The following is a 22,649-nucleotide window of genomic DNA, read 5'->3' on the forward strand; positions in this document are numbered from 1 at the left end:
AACGAATGTTGGTTCTAACATTTTGACAGGAAGTTGAATATCTGGCGGCGCTACCCCGATCGCAACAAGTTTTTGTCATCAATTTCAGTTCAAGTCAGTGGTAGTCTATCTTGTGGCGCCCACTTGTTTACAAAAAAAAAAAAGTTCCTTTCTCACCCTTTCATTTGACTGAGCGGACTGCTTCCCCTCGAGATCAGGCAGCCTTCGTCTTGGTTCTTCTCGGCAAAGTACTGCAAGTAGGTGTTCTTGTTTCTGTGCAGGTAGTCCACCAAGTCGCCATAGCGACAGTACTCAGTCACCAGGTACAGAGGACCTGATTGGACGGTCAAAGAGGGACAGATATCCATGCCATAAATATAAATGTTAAACGTTGCTAGGCCTCCTTGACTAAAAGCCAGAGAAATTACATTTAGGATAAAATGCATGCAGTCTCAGTTTTTCATCCTCTTTTTTTCTTTTTTCTGGTTTTTCATCCTTCTGCGTGAAATTTGAACTCAGCTTCCACTCTGAGCTGACCAAATAAAATGAATGCCGTTTCATCACATGACAGAAAAGAGCTCGACTTTGGGAAAGGATTTGAAAAGCGAGCAGTCCGGTTCAATGCTGTCTCACAAATGGAACTTTTAATGAGGAAACCACAAAATAGAACAAATGGCATCTTGTGTGGAATGAAATCACTATCTTTATGTTTTGATTTGTTTATTTATTTTTCAAAATACTTAAGCCAAAGAGATTGAATGTGAGCAGAAATCTGAAAAAAACAATTAAATAAAATACTTGACCATTTTTATAAACCAGGGCAGACATGAGCACATTCCATTTTGGAAGTTAGTAATCGATATTAAAGATGCCGATTTTTTTTTTTTTCAAAATGTAATTTCTTTGGAAGGTCTTCACTCCTAAACTTGCCATCCGAATTAAAATCATAAGCTATTTTTTTTAAGCAAGCATTTTCTGGATTGAGGAATGATGCAAGACAATGGGACTGTAACAAATTTGATTCTGGGAGTGAAAGGCAAAACAAATTCCTTAAATGAGTACAAATTGATGGAGCACTGGTATTTGTCTTTGTTAGCGGGCAGGCACCTCCGGGTTATTGGAGGACAATGTGAGACAGAACTATTTTGTATTTTGGGGTTTGGGGCAAATCAGGCCATCCTGTGTATAGTTGTTGCTATGTAGCTTATGGCCAAACAATTAATTGAATTCAAATGTTTAAAAAAAAAACACACACACATGGTATGAGGACTGTTGAAAAAAATGTCATATTACATTACAATCGCAAAATCAAGATATAAAAAAAAAAGTGACAATTAAATTATTTGTCTAAATCATCTCGCCCTTGTGTAACTATAACAAGTTGCCCACCATGCTTGGTGCAAGCTCCCAGTAAATTGACGACGTTGAGATGAGGACCCAAGTGACTCATAATCTTCAGCTCAGACATCAGGGCTTGAGTCTCGCTTCTCCGGGCTGTTGCTGGACGGACGAAGGCAGAAAGTGAAAAATATTCCGTTTCAGATTTTGGCACAGGACAGTGCAAAGCGCACATTGCTGAGCAGCTTGTTGGCTGAACGACAAAGCGGGCTGGCAAGCGAACTAAAGCTCAACGCGGGGGGGGGGGGGGGCAAGACTCTCGCATGATACTTTCTACTTCTTACATTTCAGCATTTTCACGGCCACTTTTGTGCTGGATCGGGAATGCGCGAGACCATACGCAGTTGCTTCCACCACCCTGCCAAAAGCTCCCGATCCAAGAGTGCGGCCTGAAACACAAAGAATGAGTCACTGCAATCAACACTTAAATTGAAATGGACATGCCATGTACAATAATAGTCTTGTGAAAAATAATACATCTATATGCACACTCGATTACAGTAATATATAGAACTATATAGATTTTTTTTTAACACAAACTCCAAGTCTTAACTTTGGTGATTTTCTTAAAGCATACAGTATGTTTATTACACAACTTTTAAAATTTGCAAAATATTTGATTTTTTGTTTTAACCTTAGTCAATATACAGTACATCTTTGTTTTAAAATTCTAACAAAAGTTCAGTGTCCACCCAGGGTCATTAGAATGTCGTCTAAAGGTAAATAAAAACTTCCCTATTGTTTGCTACACTAAAATTTCTAAATATCTGAAATGTAAAATGTTTACCTATCTTAGTTTTAATTTCAAACACAAACACAAGGTGCAGAGAGTCCCAATGTCAGCATCTCTTATATTGTAGTCTATAGTAAGAAATTTAATAAAAGACAACAAGAAAATTATCAAAATATATGTAAATGAATATTAGCATGAAAGCATTCTTGGGTCCCTTGAAAGGCACAATATAAATTTGTATTATTATTACTATTATTATTATTATTATTGCTGTCAGGCGATTACAATTTAATCTCATATGTTCTAAAGGTCCCCAAATAAAGAATTTGACATTACAAAATTTTAGTGCATGACTAATCAATTGAATCCACCAAGAAGAGAAGATTTGAAATCCATATTTTTATCGTTGAAGTAATAATAATAATAATTTATTATTTATTTGTTATATAATAATAAAAATACTAAATTGCTATTATTATTGTTATTATAAAATATAAAAATAATAATAATAACAATTTATTATAATTATAATAATAATAATAATTATTATTATTATTATTGTTATTATTATCTAAAAAAATACAATAGACAATACTTTGCCAGAATTATGACTATGCTTTGATATTTTGCCAGCAGTTTCTAAATATTATTACACAATATTATAACATTTTCATATAAAGACACTATTTTATTTATTTCTTAATAGTGTTGTTTATTCTTGCTTTTTTTGGTTCTAATAAATTTGTATATTTGATAATTTAGTGAAAATAAAGCTGTGTATTTCCCGAAATTATTCACGGCTCATTCTCACTATAATTAAACAGCCATTTTTATGTATTTCGACACAGTTTCAGTTGCACTCCTAACAAAACAATGAGTCCAAAAATGGCCGATTGATGAATGAATATTGATGTCATGTCACATTCAAGTCCAGTTGATGAATACAAACAGAAGTTATACAACCAGCCTCTGTGTGGAGGACTCACCCAGCACCAGGTTGTCTCTGGGCATCTCCCAGGTGAGGTCATAGGGCAGGTGGATGGGGTCCACGTAGATGTACTCGTGGCCGTCCTGGCTCACCGACTCGATCACCTTCCAGCGGATCTCGTAGCGAGGTTTCTGATCACACACACACACACACACATGCCGTGTGATTGACTCTGCTGTGACATTATAGCGCAGGCAGTCACTTGAGTTGCCGTCTCACCTTCCTCCACACGGCGATGAGGATGATGATGGACAGGATGATGATGACCACTAAGGCCAGGACTGCTGCCAATACTGCCACCTGGGAGAAGAGAGCTGCAACACAAGAACACGCAGCATGAACACAAGCTACTAAGGAAAGCCCTTTCAACATTTATTCGATACTAGTACGATTTGCTTTTGTACTAGTATGCTTTTATTCTCACTAGTAAGCTATGTCACCACTGGATAACATTTATGTGCACTAGAAAAATCAAGGTCACACTAGTCAAACGACTACATTGCTAGAAAGCACTTTTAAAAAATTGTGCACTAGTCCCGTTAAAATTTGTGCACGACTAGTGAAGCGCTAGGGGTTAACACTAGCTATATTTTAGTAGTAATAGTAGCATGCAGTCCACTACAGTATGACATTTCTGCGCACTAGTGGAAGTAGTTTACTAGCGTGGCAAAACTGTGCACTAGTTGATATCTGCTCACTACTAATTAAGCACTAGATAGTCTCTAGTAGAAATTGTTGTACTACTAGCGCACAGTTGTCAAAAGGGGACATTTTCCCCACAACAAAATAACAACAACAATAGGGTATAGGATGCACTGGTAGTACTAGTAACAAATAACTATGACATGTTATTAGGCATCACTACACTAGTTGACATCTGCATGTTACAAGTGAAGCACTAAATGTTAACTAGTAGAATTTTGGCATGATACTAGTAGGACTTGTAGCATGTGATAGCAGTTGTCATTTAGTGAACATTTTTGCCTCACAAGTAAAATGGAGTTGTTATACTAGTGCACCCTCATCGTTGTACTAGTGCACAGAATAGAATAATGTGTGTGTGTGTGTTTGGGGGTGGGGGGGGGGGGGGTCACTCGTGCACTCTGGACAATCAGCAACATTCTTTGTACACAACAACTCGCTATAGACATTATGGAAAGCTAAAAGAATGTTAGCATAAGAAAGAAATATGTCGACTTACAGTATTTATGCGCCAAATATTTATGACTTTAAGTACAACATCAAATGTTACTATTTGATGAAGAAGACCACCACGTGGCTAAAGCAAACTTTTCCGCAATAAATCTTGCGAAGTGACGCTTTTAGCAACAAGCCGACTGAAGTGTTTGTTTAGCTCCCCCTCTTTTTATAGCATGTTTTGTTTTCCTGAATTTATTATGGAAAAGTAAGCTGTCGGCTGCAGTGCTCTACAAAAGTCATCATATTTCTTGATGACCATTTACAGCAGTCGTTTTAACATTACAAAACAGTAAATAGACATATTCAGTACATTAGCAATGAGCAATGACATTATTTAGTTAGGCTATAGTTCGGTTTAAGTGCGGCAGGTTCACACAAGTTTACACAGCTTATCTGAATTATTTGTTGTGTAACGTTTTTTTTTGCATTAATGGTGTGTACGGTATATTTAAGTCCTGGGAATTTCCCTGCATGCTACACAATTAAAAAATATCCATCCATTTCCTATACCGCTAAACCTTATTAGGTTGGCGTAGTTGATTTTAGTCACCAGCCAATTGCAGAGATTTGAACCCAGAACTCCTAAATGTGAGGCAGACATGCTAACCACACCACAAAAACAAACATACATTACATATTTTGCTGCTTCAAGACACCTACTGCTGGACACCAGTTTGACGTCTCGCCTGTCCACCTCTCCCGCCTGGTTTTTGGTCTCGCAGCGAACCGTGACCTGCTGCGGCTTGTGGAAGGTCAGACGGCTCCACACCTGACTGGTTTTACGGCTCTGGCTGTGGGTGACGTTGGTCTGGATGCTCAGCGTCTCAGCTTCTGGGGCCAGCGGTTGCCATATTGAAGTCTTGTTATCGCACCTGTGGGACAAGATGAGTTTACTTGGTATGTCAAGGCAGGTGTTGCGCTTGATAGTGGTCATCGTATGGTGGCTTACTTGTGCATGCTGTCACAGCTGTACCACTCTATGGTCGGGGTCGGGACCCCCTCAGCTATACAGGTCACAAGGTGCCTTTTCCCAGGAAGGTGGTGGTCGGTCAGATCTTTAATCTGAGGGTGGACTTGATAACCACACAGACATGGGCATAGGATTGGTCATCTTGATTGAGGTTTCCTTACTTAATTTACCGTCCTTACCGTCTTATGTAATCGACTACCCTTACCAAAAAGTAGTATACTACATAATATAGAGTATACTTAAGTATACCTAAGTTTATTTTTCAAGTGTACTCATTCTTGTACTAAAAGTAAACTTTAAGTAAATTGGAACATGTTTAGTACATTTAAAAGTATACTTAAGTATATTATAAAGTATATTAACTCATTTTAACTATTTCTATTAGTTTAACTATTTCTATTAGTTTAACATTTGTTTCCCACTTTTGTTAACAAGAGTATGAAAACCTAGATTTTTTTTATTGCACATTTAGAACAAATATAAAATGTGTTATTAATCGTGAGTTAACTAGTGAAGGAATCCAATTAATTACAATTAAAAAAAATATCACCTGACACCCCTAATTTTTAATAATCTTTTCCTTTTTTTAATCGTGAGTTAACTAGTGAAGTCATGCGATTAATTACAATTAAAAAAAATTATCACCCGACGTTACTAAATTTTAATAATCTTTTCTTTTTTTAATCGTGAGTTAACTAGTAAAGTCATGCAATTAATTACGATGACCTAATTTTTAAAAATAAAAATAAAAAGATTTTAAAAAGAAAAGATGAATAAAAATTAGGGGCGTCAGGCGATTAAAATTTGTCATCGTAATTAATTGCATGACTTCACTAGTTAACTCACGATTTTATATCTGTTCTAAATATACAATAAAAAAAACATTCTAGGTTTTCATACTCTTGTTAACAAAAATGGGAAAAAAATGTTAAACTAAAATTAAAGAAATAGTTAAAATAAATTTTATACATCTATAGCCGGCAGTGAATGAGTTAATAAGTATACTTAAGCATACTTTATAGTATATTTAAGTACACTATGGGCTCTTTGCACAAATCCACTACCTCCTGAACTCAATACCACTCCTTCATTTCCTGTCTTTCATGATTGGACAAACTGATATAACTGATATGATGAATCCAAGTGTGTCTGGCCATTGTCGTTGTGGTTCCTGAGGTCAGGCACACCTGGATTAATCAGTTTGTCCAATCATCAAAGAGGAAATGAAGGAGTGGTACTGATTTCAGGAAGTAGTGGATTTGTGCAAAGATCCCATTAAGTATACTTTGTGGTACACTTAAGTCCACAGTTTAGTTTACAGCAAAAAGCCAAATTTTTAATTGACAGGGATCGAACCAGCAAACGCTGGTACTAAAGATCACCTTAACCTCCAAGCTATCCAGCCACATGACTGGCTTTGTAAATAAATGTAACCTATAATTTTGGTTCCTTACTTAGCGAGTGCCTTCTAAGTATATAATAACTACAGCATGTAAACTTTTAATGAATGTTTTAGTATACTTACAAGTACACTTAACATTTACTTGGTGGAGTATACTTCCAATAAGTACAAGAAAAGCAAACTGGAATTTTGGGTATACTTCAAGTATACGTAAATAAACTTCATTCTGGTAAGGGTATTCCTATTCCTATTTTCAAAGAATCTCACCTTGGACTTCCAGGTCAAAAGTCACTTCCTTAGTGTCATCGCCATTGGTGACCCGGGCAGTGTAGAGCCCCCTCTGCTCTGGTCTCACCCGCACCAACGTGAGGATGCTGACATATCTGAGAGGAATACGTAAGAACTTGAATAAGACAATGGTGAGCATTAGTCAGTGAATTAAAGTTATACAAGTGTCTCATTGTATGACAGCAACTAACCAAATAGTTATTACAGATGGTGTGATGTTAACAGCAATGTCAATGAGCTCATGCCAGGCCGGGGACATTTTTTCTTTCCCCCCCTCACAATAAAAACAAAACAAACACAGACTAGATCACAGTAATACAGTGCCCTCTACTGGTTAGAATGGGAAGTACAAGTCACTCACAGGTTGCACACAATTATAGAATTGTTTCAATGATTTCCAAGACTTTTGTTTATAGTTCCTGTGTTATGGTTGTGGGATAAGCTCCGCCCACCATCAAAGGATATTGTGTTACACTCTGCCTTATCTACCGATGACTGACAAGAACTGGTCGTCTCTGGGGGTTCTTCTTCCGAAGAAGCTCAAGCGCTAATTGCTTTAAATGTGTGAGCGATTATGCTTGTGATCCTAACCTGATCTCGTGCTCTTGTCTGTTCATGATGATTTTGTCTCCTTTGATGGCAGTGCCGTCTTTGCTCCAGCTGACCTGAGGGGGAGGGTAGGCTTGCACCTCCACCTTCAACTCCACGTTCTCCTGCAGCTGGGCCGAAACGTGTGGATTCTCAGCCGGATGTAAGGACACGAAGCCTCGTTCTGAAGGAAGATGTTTACATAGATAATTAGCCAAACAATTAATTAATATTAATATAATAGAGAAACATTTATTCATACAGAGCTCACTACTTCCCTGGGCATAAAATTTGAGGTAGACATACAAGAAGAAAAAAACTAAACATGACTGGCAGCAGCATGGAGCATTTGAAGATTTTTATAAAGATGACACACCTCACTGCAGATAGAATAAGCAACCGCTAACTCTCAAAGGGCAAAAACACTATAAAACGAATTCAGTAGTTCTTGAGGAGATCCTCACACTGGACTTTAAGGCACCCCACATACCCGAGCGCTGTACAATCTGCGACCAGTGTTGCTACAGTTACAAAAAAATATATATTTATATACTGTATATATAACTTTTTTAGTACTTTATTGATCACTTGCTTTAAAAAATAACTTAGTTACTTTAATGATGACTTGATTTTAAAAGTAATTCAGTTACTTTAGTGATGACTTGAATTTACTGTGTTATGGTTGTGGGATAAGCTCCACCCACCATCGAAGGCTAGCAGGCTAGCTAGCAAGAAGCTACAGCGCGTAGCATGCCGCTGGACTCTGAGCTCAAACATTCGCTCCGAGTAAGTTCCAGTGAGTAAGTTCCATTATAATAATAATAATAATAATAATAATAATAATAATAATAACCTATAATACAAAGAGAGACAAGTACATTATACTTATCATTGCATTGCTATAAATGGCAAGTATAATTTCCAAACAGTTCTCTATAAAAATGTGATGTGTTTTAATGTGTTTACATGAAGTCAGCTTTTCTTTTTTAAACGCTTAGTATATATGCTTCCATGTGTGATGCCTTGTTTTCTCGAGGGCACGAATAGTGTCAAAGGTTTATTTCACACTTTCACTTTTTCTGTAACCTAAATAAATACAGCAGATATTAATTTATTCTAAAAGAAACTTCCTTCTTGGCTTAACTCGTATAAAGTTCACATAATAAGCACTCTCCTTGGTTAAGTGAGCCACAATAATAATCTGTCCCGCGTGAGTTTATTATCTATGTGTGTCTGTGTGTCTGACCGAGCACTGTGATGTTGACACTGGCTGAGGCCGTCTGGTCCTGGACTCCCTCGTGTACATGGCACACATAGTTTCCGCTGTGGGCTAGCATGGCATGAGGGAAGATGAGGCAGGACCTCATGTTCATGGCCGACAGGACGTCTGTTAGTGGTTGCACATCAGCAGCCTGGAGGGGACATTTTATTCGCACAGTGGTTAAACATCTGCACTATTTATTTTTTTTTGGGTGGGGGGGTCACTGAGTATGTGGAATCGAGGCGTCAATATGTCAAAGGTACAATTTTCCGCATCTTGATACGATTGGGGCCGGGTTATGAGGTCTTAAGAGTGATGATGACAAGAGGGAACGATGAACAAAAGCTCTTTCTGGTTTCCTTCTTACTCACCTCCTTGTCGGGCATGTCCCACGAAAAATAGACCAGCTCGGCCCCGTGCACGGTGCAGTTGACTGTCAGCGGCTCGCCCTGCTTCAGCACCGTCTTTGATGCGTTGATGTAGGCGTCGATGGCCTCTGGGACTGGGGGAGGGGGGGGGTGATGTTAACAGATTCAATGTGGAAATGAGACGATAAATGTGTTTAACTCATTCACTGCCACTGACGGCTATAGACGTCAAAAATGAATTTGAAGTATTAGTTTAACATTTTTTTCCACTTTTGTTAACAAGTGTATGAAAAACTAGAAAAAATTGTATTGTACATTGAGAACAGATATAAAATTTGTGATTAATCTTGAGTTAACTAGTGAATTTATGTGATTAATAATAATTAAAAATTCTAATCGCCTAATGCCCCTAATTAAAAAAAAAAAAAGATTATAAAAAATTAGGGACGCCAGATGATATATTTTTTTTTATTGTTATTAATTGATTAATCACAATTTTTTATATCTGTTATAAATGCCCAATTAAAAAAATCCTAGGTTTTCATACTATTGTTAACAAAACTAGAAAAAAATGTATTGTACATTTAGAACAGATATAACATTTGTGATTAATCTTGAGTTAACTAGTGAATTCATGTGATTAATAATAATTAAAAATTCTAATCGCTTAATGCTCCTTAATGAAAAATAAAAAAAGATTTTAAAAAATTAGGGACGTCAGACGATTAATTTTTTTTATTGTAATTAATCGATTAATCACAAATTTTTATATCTGTTATAAATGCCCAATTAAAAAATCCTAGGTTTTCATACTATTGTTAACAAAACTAGAAAAAAATGTATTGTACATTTAGAACAGATATAACATTTGTGATTAATCTTGAGTTAACTAGTGAATTCATGTGATTAATAATAATTAAAAATTCTAATCACCTAATGCCCCTAATTTAAAAAAAAAATGAAAAGATTATAAAAAATTAGGGACGCCAGACGATTATTTTTTTTTATTGTAATTAATTGATTAATCACAAATTTTTATATCTGTTATAAATGCCCAATTAAAAAATCCTAGGTTTTCATACTATCGTTAACAAAAGTGGAAAAAAATGTGAAACTAATATAGTTCAAATGAATTTTAGACGTCTATAGCCGTCAATGGCAGCGAATGAGTTAAAATTCTCGTCACCCACCGAAGATACTGAAAACGAAGAACGCCTGGGACTCTTTCACCTCCCCGTTCAACTTTCCGCGACACACGTAGGTTCTGTCCTCTAGGGCTGCAGTGTAGCCCTCACTGGGGACGTAGAGCCCCTCGACTGGGAGGTCAGTTTCCTTCTCGAAGAGGGAGACGTTGATCTTGGGGTTGGTGACCACACATGGGATGGTGGTCAGCTCACTGGTTTTGCTCAGCATGCCGTGAGCGCTCTCAACAAACCATACTTCAGGGTCTGCGGGCAGAGACAGTCACAGTGTTGAATTCTTCCAAATATATAAATCCAGCAGGGATCAAACTGTGGTTTCCCTACCTGGGACAAACACATCCACCTCCTTCCTTTCTCCACTGTGTCGATCAATGCACTGATAAACCCCAGTGTGCTTCCAGCTTACGTTCCACAGACTCAACGCGCTGGATTTGTTGCCATTTTGCACAATTTGGTAGCTCTGCACACCATTTTGGCCGTGTTCCACCTGGAAATAGGGAACGTCATCCCTCTTGAACTCCCAGGTGGTCTCCCCCGATCCCGAGCAGGTGAGCGTGAGAGATGAGCCGGCGGCCAAGACGAGCTGGCCGTCGTGTGGCGTGACCTCCAGGCAGCTCACGGAGACACACAGGAGAACTGCGGTTGACACAATAAGGGAGGGCTGAGATTGAAGGTCACGGAGGTTAAGTCAACACGACATGCCAGATCCTGTTCTGCCGTACGATGTTGACGGATAAGAGTTGTGCGGAGCGGCTAAGTGAGGAGATGATGACGCTTCGTCAATGACAGATTATTGAAATGGGAAGAGGTCAGGTGGGATGTGTCCATCGGGTTTGACATCAATCACACACACATACCTATGAGCATGGCCGAGCTGCATTTGAGAAGACTTTGAGGTAGCATGTATCCCGCTTGGAGAATTTCAGTTTATTCCATTTCAATTCAATTTTTAAAAAAATTATTTAGCAGAATTTAAAAACAGTGCAAGGAGGGAATGAAGCCGAAATGGCCTATACAAGATTCCACTCCATACTCAAAGGACCATAAATTCACATTAATATCTATCCAGGTAAGTAAAGCTAACAAATGAAAAACATTTTTTTTTTAATTACCTATACTGTTGGTCAGTAAACATGTGGTGTTATTTATTTAATTTTAATTTTAATTTTAATTTTAATTTTAATTTTAATTTTAATTTTAATTTAATAAAAAAAATGTTTTATTTTTTTTAATTTATTTATTGGAAGTGCATGGTCCTACATGACCATCCACTGATGAAAAATTGTAGCTCCCTCCAGCATTTGCATTTCCCATCCCTGAACTAGAATGTCATTTTTTTTTCCATTTTCATTTTCATTTGTCCTGATTAGAGTGACAGGTAGCCTATCCCTGTTAGCTCTGGGTGAGACTAAATTGTAGTAGTTGTAAAAAAATATAGATATATGAAGTTGACTTTTGTATTGTGATAGTGTTCCGATGCCCCGCGTCTGTTTGGCTTCCCCTGCGGTCCAGTGACAAAACTTTCATTTTTCTGTTCTCACCTGTGACTGCCAAATGGAGGGTGAAGACGCTCACATCCCTCATAGTGGAGCCGATCACTTTCTGCAAACAAACAGATACAATCTTTTAATAATCTTCAGTATGTCTAAAAAAATAAAAAATAAAGTTTTTCCTCACAAATTGTTTATGAACTCATTCACTGCCATTGATGGCTATTGACGTCAAAAAATCATTTGAACTATTTTTATTAGATTAACATTTTTTCCACTTTTGTTAACAAGAGTATGAAAACCTAGAATGTTTTTTTTGTACATTTAGAACAGATATAAAATGTATAATTAATCGTGAGTTAACTATTGAAGTCATGCGATTAATTACAATTAAAAAATGTGGGCGATTTAAAAAAAAGAGATTATTAAAAATTAGGAGAATTAATTTTTTTTCCGCAATTAATTGCATGACTTCATGAGTTAACTCACAATTAATCACAAATTTTATATCTGTTCTAAATGTACAATAAAAAAATTCTAGGTTTTCATACTACATCAAAAAAATGTTAAACTAATAAAAATATTTCAATGAATTTTTGACGTCTACAACCGTCAATGGCAGCGAATGTAAAAAGACAAAAACAGCAGGAAAATTTGGTTTGTGTTCACCCCAATTAGCCTACAACAGTTAACCTCTTTCCATGAGCCTTTGACCTCCTAGCATGATGGATGAATCTTTGCCCTCGTGAAATCCATTAGGTTGAGTTAAGTTTGAGCTGTGTGACAAAAAGCAATCTGCTTTCAATCAGAGAACGGAGACGACGGACAAAACTCCCAAAAATATTTGTTGCCTTGTGTGGATTTGAGGTGTCTGTCTGCCGCTGGCGATGTCTGATGCCTCACTGCACCAGAACAGAGCGCCAATGTCTGCCTCCATTTTCTTTGTGGCTCACCAGGGTTGGTTTTGACCACCAACAAACGGGTCACTGTGTGCACTGGCAACAACGCTGCGTCCGAGCTATTCTAGCACCACGCTGAGCCATTAATTGGCGAGGCTGTAAACAAAAGGGAAATCCAGGACATTCACATAAGCGCTTGACGCAGGAGCGACCTGAAAGGCTTTTGCAGAACTCGGGCATGGACATCATGTCACAAGCTCGATTCATGAAATGGACCTTGGCTTTTTTGTCTGTCGCGGTGATTCATGATGACGGACATCGTACCCCCAGCTTGGAGTACTCAAGAGTAGCAAAGTGTGAAGTCGGAGGACTGGGAGGGAGGCTGTGGGGGTTGTTGATGTGTTTGGACTCAAGGCCTGCAGAACATGGACGTCTGGAAACAGTTAAGGGTGCATCACTGCTAGCATGTACGCAGGACGGTGGGAAAGAGAGAGGAGGGCGGAAGAGGGAGGAGTGGAGGAGGAAATGAAGGAGGGACCCAATGGAGAAAAAAAAATCTAGCGAAACATCTAATTCACTTGGATGATATGTTACTCATTAATCATGATTTAAATGGGAGAGTTTTCCATGGAAAATTTTGTTTCCACCGTGAAGATTGAAACCAACAAAGTAAAAAGTCAAACCTATTTTTTGGACAATAACATGTTCTATGCAGCCCCATTAGTCTAAATATGGTATTCTGGTTAATATTGTGTTCGTGGAATATGAGTTAAGAAGCAAAATCCAGCCGTTTTTAATCCATCTCAGGGGGCGGCCATTTTGCCACTTGCAGTAGAATGAAGATGACATCGATGTTGCTCAGGTCTCGGGTAACAACCAATCACAGTGCGGCTTCAGAAAACAGGTGAGCTGTGATTGGTTGGTCATAACTCATGTTCCAAAAATGTAATATTAATCAGAATGTCATGTTTAGACTAGTGAGGTCACATATAACATATTATTGTCAATAAATATTTAAGGTTGACTTAATGACAAGCTTTTAATGCTGAATGATTTATTTCACATGATCTAAAATGTCCTGATTAAAAATTGATCTTCCCCAATTCTTAAGGCTAAAACCTGAGCCCCGAGCACACACGATGACATTTGCAAGTGGCATAATCTGTTTTTAAATGTATTAATTGTACACAAAATTATCAAATTAATTACAGACAAAATATTAACTTCTTACTGCTGAAAATGGATGAATGAGTCAAGTATAAATTTAAAACATAAATATGATAATAATTACAGTCAGTTTGTACTAAAATTAATCATGGTTAAAGTTTCAAAATCAAATACACTGTCTCTTTAAATGAGTTGCCTTTGGCACTTCCGCTCCCGAAAATGAAAAGCTCTTGAGTAGATCCAAAAACATGACTGGTCCATTTCCTGTCCCGCCCCCTGTTTCTAACAAAAATAGGCGAAAGAGTAACAGAGGGATACTTTTTTTTGTTTGTTGATAACACGAACATGGCTTGTATGCCAGGGAATGCATATACACAAACACACACACGCACGCACTCACTCACAAATAATACTTCGCCCCCTTTTTGTCACTGGTGTGTGTGTGGCTCACATTCCCACAGTATTCCTCTAGAACTTTCCCAGGACCGCTGATACACTTGGGACCCTGCTTGTGATGATGACGAAAACGGAGGGGTCGCACTCAGCCGCTTTGGGAAGGGAGGGGGCCAAAAAAAGGGGGAACGCATCCACGGAGGGAGTCGCGCTTATGGCTGCAGGGTGGTGACAGCTACACGTGACAACAAGATGACGGCGAGCGGCAGCAGCAAATCTCAAGATGATGGTCAGTGAAAAAGCCCAACTGTGTGTTTAGGGCTTCTGTGTGACAATGTTCAAGCCGTATTAAATGTCTTTTTGGAAGTTGTGTCATGTTTGGAACAAGATCTAGTTGTGCTGACATATGGTAAATGAGGCAGGACAAAATGGATTGTGTGAAAACAAGTTTGGAAAGTCTTCAATCAGAACTACGTACATAAAAACTTTGGTTGTAATTCAGTTAAGTTGCCCACATAAACATCATTTCACAGCATTTTTTGAACATTTTTAATAATAGTAATACAATTTGCATTTAATCATTTACTGTTGTTTTTAAACAGTTATTCATGTACTACAGTATTTGTATGTAGTATTTATTTTTATTCAATCATTTAATTTGAGTTTTTCTTTAATAATACTTGTATTTTTTAGCGGAAATAAAATAGACTTGGAGAGCTAAAATATATATATATATATATATATATATATATTTTAGGTGGTACTACATTAAAAGCTTAAACATTTCCACCTAATTTTGCATAGTAAATCCATCTAGAATTGATTTTCATTATTATTATTATTATTATTATTCATTAAATTTTTCTAAACTGTGATGATGCATGCAATTTTAAAACATTTGGTAGAGAAATAAAAACATTCATGTTGACAATATGAAGAATATAGAATAAATATTTGAATTCCAATCTTATTAAGTGTGAAACTGCATGTAGTATGATGTCAGATTTCAACATTATGCCTATGTGTGTGTACGTGTATGTGTGTGTGTGTGTGTGTGTGTGTGCAATATTGATTTTATTTTGCACACTAACCAAAATTAACCAGAATTGTCAATTTCAGCTTTTTTTTTTGTTCCCATTCACACTCCCATTTTACCACATTTTTCTTCATTTCTCAGTGCATATTAATTAGGGGTGTGCCAAAAAATCGATTCCCATAAGAATCGCGATTCTCATTTAGCACGATTCAGAATCAATTTTAAATATCCCAAAATCGATTTTATTTAAATTATTTTATACTGGCTTGCCTTTGTCTGTGTGTGCCTTTATTTGGAGCGCTGTTCATGTTGTACCCGGTTTGGCCACTGAGGGGCAGTGTGGTTCCACGCAGTCTAATACACTGTTAAGTTTTAGCCACATTAGAGAGTAGAAGGAAAAAGTCACGATCAAGTTATTCCAATAAAAGTTTTTTTTTCCCAGTGTGGAGCCGTTCTTTTGAGTGATAAAAGTGCTGCGAGTAGAGCGCTAATTAGCATTAGCGAATCAGACTGGAGTAGATCATTACAATTCCTTGCACATCTATAGATTGAAGGAAAAATCATTGTCAATCAAATCATTTTGAATCAAAAATCTCTCTTAATCGAAAATCGACTCTGAATCGAATCGCAAACCCAAAAATTGGAATCGAACCGCAAACCCAAAAATCGGAATTGAATCATGAGACATTCAAAGATTCCCACCACTAATATTAATGCTAAAATATGAGCAAATGCAGGAGGTTTTATCATTGAAGATGGACAATTTGCTAAAATGAACTATTTGACCTTAATTCAATGCTTCTCAATTATTTTTTTGTTACGGCCCTCCAGGAAGAAGATAATGTTTTGACCCCAACCCACACCCCCAACCCACCCCCAACTATCCGTCGCAACTATGAATAGCATCATTTGTCTATAAAATAGTTTTAAGTACACTTCTGCAGAGGAGCTAATCCTCCTTGCATACTCTGACAATGTGCATGCCACTGCCACCTACTGTTGTAGATGTGCAATTACACTTTATGCTAGTACACCCCAAAAAAAACAAGAAAAAAAGTTTCCTGAGGTACAGGTGTCGGCATGAAAAAAAAAAGTGCTATTGAACATCTCTAATAATCATGGAGGCCTGACATAGTCTGTGTTTATTTAAGCGATGGTACAATAATCACCATGACGGATGAACTGTTAACCGGCAGCGCATGAGTTTTCTCAGAGTTGCTGGGAATTCAGTGACAGAGTGACCCTTCCCGCTCTCCATAAACAACAGCAGCCCCACTCAAAGTGTCACCGGTCGAGGAGGGAGGATGCTAAAACGGACCGCGGCGAGAGGCGCTCGGCCCACGCGGGCTCATGAGCGTCCCCCAGCGACTTGCAATCCCACCTCTGGCTTCATCTCGACACACTGTATCTACGTGTTTGATTTAACATCTGGCAATGATGAACAAGTGTGATGAGGTGGGAACCGCTTCCCGAGTCATATTTTCTGCCAAATGTTTGTGTCCCGGGGGGGTTGATATTGCACTTTAAAAATAGAAGGATAAGCTTTACTTTGCTTGCCGGTTTATTAAGTACGCTTTCATTAATGGAGTCTAACACAAACATTTGGCACTGAAACCTCCATTGGCGAAAGCTAGATTGCTAAAATTGAATTCAATCTGTTTGGACGAGCAGCTGATTTATCCTAAGAGGAAAATTTCCAAAAAGGCTTGAGAGCCACAGCTGGCGGGTTCGCACTTCCTGTCCAGGAATCTCTCCTGACCTTGAGTGGGTGTGAGGCTGTGATGCATCAATGAGACAGCAGACCAACAAGACCACTAACCAGAAACTTCTGGAGACAACGGCTCGACTGCACGCACGTAACGTACAAACAACATACAGTACACGGGAAAGACCACATCACGCACGCTGATGTTTATTCACACAGGAAGTGTCAATCTTAAAAACAAAATATCCAACAGCCCAAAGCTTAGCAACCCTGGTCAAATATAAGTCAAATCACTATTAAAGAATACAATCATCCCCTTTACTAAAGTCTTACGAGGCGATTAGATTATTGAACGGTGTAAATTGGCATGTGCTGTGGGAAAATAATGACCTGGTGCGGTTTTGTCCAAACAGACCTCCATTTTTATCACCCAGCCAAATCCCCCTGAGGCCAACCTTCCGCTCCCCTGGCAGAATGAACACTGAATCATCAGCGGTTACATTTTATGTGACGAGACTCACCTCCAAGGCGCATGCGGTATTCTCCCTTCTATGCTCGCCGTGAGCGTGAAAAGTTAGTTTATTTCAGCTCTGTGGAGTTTGAATAAGCTATTAACTTGTTTAGAACTTGTATGGAATTCGATAAAAAAAACAAAAAAAAAACTGTATAGCATATCAAAGCTGCAAATAAGAGGTCCTATGTTACAAATTTTAACATGACATTTGACCTTAAAATGTAACTTGACCTGTTAAAATATTTTAATCACTTTTCATTTCAGCGAATGCAGCCTCCTAATGACTCTTCTTATAACCTATAAAATGTCATCATTTGGAACAGTGAATTTTAACTAGGGATGTTCGATACCAGTATGAGTACTGATACCAATGCCAATTACAGATACCAATAGTACTTTTGATCCTGAAAATCCCCCCAACCGCCTAAAAAAAACCAATGACAGATAATTTAAAAAATGATCTATGCATCCCAGTATGAAATTTTTCCCATTCTAATAATAATAATAATAACAAAATAAGGCTTAACTACCGTATTTGTTATCATTGGGAGCTTTGTTTAAAAATGTCCGAATCAATCTCTAGCAATCGATGACATGAACATTTGCGCTGAAAAAATAAAATAAATAATTAAATAAATAAAATAAAATAAAAATTGTGTAAAATAAATATAAGATAGTATGAAATAAAATTTAGAAAACTGAAAAATATATATAAAAAACAAGGACACTTAAACATGTTCTATACATCTCAATAATACAGTAAAGAATTTTTCCTTAAAATTGCATGAAATTAATGGCATTTTTCTATTCTTCTCATTTCTACTTTTGTAAAACGGACAGTATCGACTACTGTCCCAACTACCGATACCTTGAAATAAGGCCTGCATGATACCAATACCTGGTATCGGTACTCGCCCGTCCCTAATGTTACAAAAACTATGTTTTTATTTGTGGGTTACTTGAAAAAAAAAATGTTCAAATCAATCTAACAATTTAGCTGTGTGCCATTTGCAAACACTATTTATAAAAAACATTCATGATTTGGAATTCGGACCCTACATTTGCATTATATTTCTAAAAGGTCCAACAGGAAATGATCAACAAACAGAACAATCTTTCGTTATCTTAACCAGTCTGGAATTGTGTGATGCAAACCAGGTGCTTAGTTTAAGTGTAATCGTGGGAAAATCAGAACATGCTCAAGTGTACATGTTTAACTTAAGGATGCTATGCTATGAAAACCAGTTTGTATCATGTCATTTAAGAGCAGCACTGAATCCTTCGCAGTTGCATGATCAGATTCTAGTTCTAGCAACAACAAAAAAATGTCTACAAATTAAAAAAATCAAGCTGAGATCAGCGTGAGGACGGAGTGACTGTGCAACCACCCTGCTCACATGCTCAGGCAACACATGTTCTGGAAACTGTTTTTGTGGTTTTCCTCCATCAAATTGAGCAGTAAACCGTGTTTGTAGTGGCAGTGGAAGAGAATGACAGGTTTGGATGTGGCTGCCGTTTGATATGACTTTAATGGATTTAGTTCTTTCTTCGTTTTTGGTGGCGGAACCTACACATGAAGATATTGCAAACTGAAACATGTGTGTTGTCACTGTACATGTTCTTGTTCTTAAGCAATCAATCCTGATGTTGTCGCCAACTGGGCCTCTTTTCAAGCAGCCTTTTTTTTAAAAAGAAAAAAAAGCAACAAGTCCCACCCACGATTGAAAATATTTCTGTTCATCTGGGGATAGATGGATATCAAATATTGTTGCAATCACCCCACCTTCCTCTTTGACACTGAAGGGTCCGAGTGAGCTGCGGAGGAGGCCTACGCACACTTGCAGCTCCCTCGGCTCTTGCACGCACACCCCACACCCCTCAAAAAGAAACAAAAACAGCTGAACACAATTAAAGCCAACTGTCTAAGTCCCACTCTTTTCCCTCTTAAACAGCACCAGCTTGATAAGAATGGGGGGGGGGGGGTGACAAAGCAAGGCCCTGAGTAATCGGTTATACTATTTGTGCACTTTTGGCTCAAATGGAATCAGTTACATTAACTCTGTAGCTCTGAAGTTGGACTACAGCTGGGATTGTTTTCACTAAAGTGCAGTGCTGTACAGAATCTTTTTTTTTACCAAGGAAAAGCAACAGGATGTTTTTTTTTGTCCTCCTGTGTCACTGTATCACAGATTCAGAGAATTTTTGTTGGCGCCAAGACTAACAAACTCATCAAAAAAGAAAGACCCCTTGCCAATAGTGACGCAGACTAATGCATAATGAAAACTGTTTACTTTCATATGCAAACGTTCTTCAAAACAGAGGTCATCGAATTGGATAATATCAACAAAAATACATCTTGATGTATTTTTTTCTTTTACAAGTAGTCCTTTTTAATGTATTTTTTATTTTTATTATTATTTATTTTATTTTATTTTATTTTATTTTATTTTTATTTTATTTTTTATTATTAATTTTTTATTAATGTTTTTATTTTATTTTATTTTATTTACTTTAGTCTGATTTTACTGTTAACACCACTTGAGAGAACCTCATTATATTGTTGCAATACACCAGATGGATCTGTGATCTGAGTTGCCAGGATAAGGCAGCCATTTTGTATTCACAAAATAGAGGACAGAAAAACAAATGGGTGTTGAATATCAGAAAGTGTCGGAGCTAATGTATGTCTTTAGCATTATTACAGTTTTAGAACGACAAGAGTGTAACGAGTTTATCCACGGAGTTTGAAGGGCAACATGTAAATTGTAATTGATGTAAACTCGCATGATTTTTATGACAAGAGGAAGTCAACCCCCCAAAAAATTCTTGACAATAATATGCTCTATGCAGCCCCATTAGTCTAAATATGGTATTCTGGTGGATATTGCGTTAGTGGAATTCGAGTTAAGCGGCAATATCCAGCAGTTTTTATCAATATTAGAAGGCGGCCATTTTGACATTCGCTGTCGACTGAAAATGACATCACAGTTGCTCAGGTCTCAGGTCACGACCAATCACAGCTAAGCTCCAGAAAACCGGTGAGCTGTGGTTGGTTGTTGCCTGAGCCCTAAGCAACTGTGATGTCATCTTCAGTCGACAGCAAGTGGCAAAATGGCCGCCCCCTGAGATGGATAAAAAACGGCTGGATTTTGCTGCATAACTCATATTCCACAAATTTAATATTAAACAGAAAGTCATGTTTAGACTAGTGAGGTCACATAACATATTATTGTCAAGAAATGTTAATGTTGACTTCCCCTTTAATGCTTTTACTGCTATGCTGCTATTAGGCTAGTTTTAAAGAAGTGCAATTCAATGGTCCACCACCAGCAGCAGCAAAATGCTCTATTATCGGAAAGAAATTGAAAAAAAATTTTTTTCCCTGCTATCTGTCCCCGCTTCAATAAATATAAGGCTTATTAGCTTTTACATGCGAACATGGTTCTGCCTTTGTACTTTCATGATGCATTTCCTTCCAAAAGTCCAGTGTTGTAACTCATAATGAAAGCATTTCCTCCTCCTCACGGTGTCCTGCAGGGGAGGCCGTGGCTGAATGAGGTGCAGCTGCCTTGTCAGCGCTGTGCCAATGTGGTGGGAGGGAAACAAGGAGGACGCCAGATGGCAATAACACTTAGTGCTCTTCATTGAAGATACCTTTGGAATAAGTCTCTAAGTGCAGCATTAAAGACGTGGTGACTAATTGAGGCCTTACGAGCCACGTTCAGTTCAAAAGTAGTGATTAATAATGAATCAGCCAATAACTGACCGCCTCAGAACGAGTCAGTGAGTGCTGTATTTGAATATAAAAATAAAAAAATAATAATATGGATTGGGGGGTTTTTACACACTAGTTTAAGTAGCATTTAGCTAACAAGGGAAGGGGGGGGGGTCGGTTTTATTTAGTAACACGTGAGCGTGACATAACATTATGTGAGCTGAATCACACTGCTGGTATGTTTTGTACATGGTCGTAATGTGAAGCACATTTTCTCAGAGTGGCTGGCATGTGGCGAGCGCCGAGGGCCAGGAAACAGCTGATGACGGAGGATTAGGCCCGACCCGGTGGAATGGAGCCGACCGCATGAGACGAGCGCGTACGTACCAGGAATTTGATGCCCACTGAGAAACTTCCAAAAAGGTGAGCGCTCCCATTCAATTTCACTCGTTGTTGTCATTTGCTTTCCAAGGCTCAGGATGAGACATGCTTGAATATTATGGAGAGTACAGTAGAACACAAATTGCTGATTCACACGTAAAAGTTACAATGAAAATATTCAAAACTATAGAACTATGAATGGTGATAGAAATAATCCAGGTTCAAATAGTCTTGGTCATAAAATGTCTATTAACTATATAGGTAATGTTTGTTTTATTATATTTTAACTGTCATAAAAGTTTAAGAAGTTAATGAATATAAAAAAAATATTAATCCCAATACCCCCCCTCCACACACACACACACATGTCACATGATATGCTGATGTTTCATGTGATGGATGTCATGCAAAACAGCGATTTCACCACAAAAATGTGGACCAACTTTTGGTGCCTATTCCAGCATTCAAAGCAAACATGGTGAAGCGACATTTAGCCGTTATGCCGCATGCAAATTGAATAAGCTGTCAACAGAAATGAAATAATTTTTTTATCAATTTAACTCTGTTTTAAAAGCTGCTTTTATTTATTTATTCATTTATATTTATAAATTTTAAATGTTGTCAATGTGCATTATTTTAGTCATTTTGGTTAGCTATTTTCTCAGTTTTGCTCGTAATTGTCCTGTAAATGATTTCAGGTGTTGATCCTGCATATCTTGAATATATAACAAATGAGACTTCAGTGTTTTTCTGATATATGACCGTTGATGGTAAAAGTATGGCATGCACGTGATTAGCCGCCAGCTACGAGAAAATGCCACGACCCAAAATATCTAAAGAGCTGTCTCCAATCGACAGCCAGAACTCATCCAGAGGAAATTCCAAAGAGTTGAGAGGGAGAGGAGCAGATGCATGCCAGCGTGATGAATCCTCAGCTCCGTATCAAAAAAGGTCATCTGCATACACAAGATG

General features: G+C 37.7%; 1 protein-coding gene across 1 annotated transcript in view; it reads right to left on the reverse strand.

Annotated features, from left to right (window-relative positions):
- pdgfrb (platelet-derived growth factor receptor, beta polypeptide) overlaps positions 1-22,649 on the reverse strand; it is a 33,743-nt gene that overhangs the window by 9,815 nt on the left and 1,279 nt on the right. Inside the window, exons 2-15 of the mRNA XM_077578315.1 lie at positions 11,919-11,979; positions 10,702-11,013; positions 10,366-10,623; positions 9,179-9,309; positions 8,793-8,958; positions 7,550-7,730; positions 6,938-7,053; positions 5,248-5,371; positions 4,959-5,170; positions 3,318-3,412; positions 3,097-3,229; positions 1,662-1,766; positions 1,369-1,479; positions 157-313 (exon numbers count right to left, since the gene is read on the reverse strand). Of these exons, the coding sequence (XP_077434441.1) occupies positions 157-313; positions 1,369-1,479; positions 1,662-1,766; positions 3,097-3,229; positions 3,318-3,412; positions 4,959-5,170; positions 5,248-5,371; positions 6,938-7,053; positions 7,550-7,730; positions 8,793-8,958; positions 9,179-9,309; positions 10,366-10,623; positions 10,702-11,013; positions 11,919-11,961 (2,144 nt within the window). The 5' untranslated portion in view covers positions 11,962-11,979. The remainder of the gene's footprint in view (positions 1-156; positions 314-1,368; positions 1,480-1,661; positions 1,767-3,096; positions 3,230-3,317; positions 3,413-4,958; positions 5,171-5,247; positions 5,372-6,937; positions 7,054-7,549; positions 7,731-8,792; positions 8,959-9,178; positions 9,310-10,365; positions 10,624-10,701; positions 11,014-11,918; positions 11,980-22,649) is intronic.

The sequence above is a fragment of the Vanacampus margaritifer genome, chromosome 10 (genome assembly GCF_051991255.1).
Source record: "Vanacampus margaritifer isolate UIUO_Vmar chromosome 10, RoL_Vmar_1.0, whole genome shotgun sequence".
NCBI lineage: Eukaryota > Metazoa > Chordata > Actinopteri > Syngnathiformes > Syngnathidae > Vanacampus > Vanacampus margaritifer.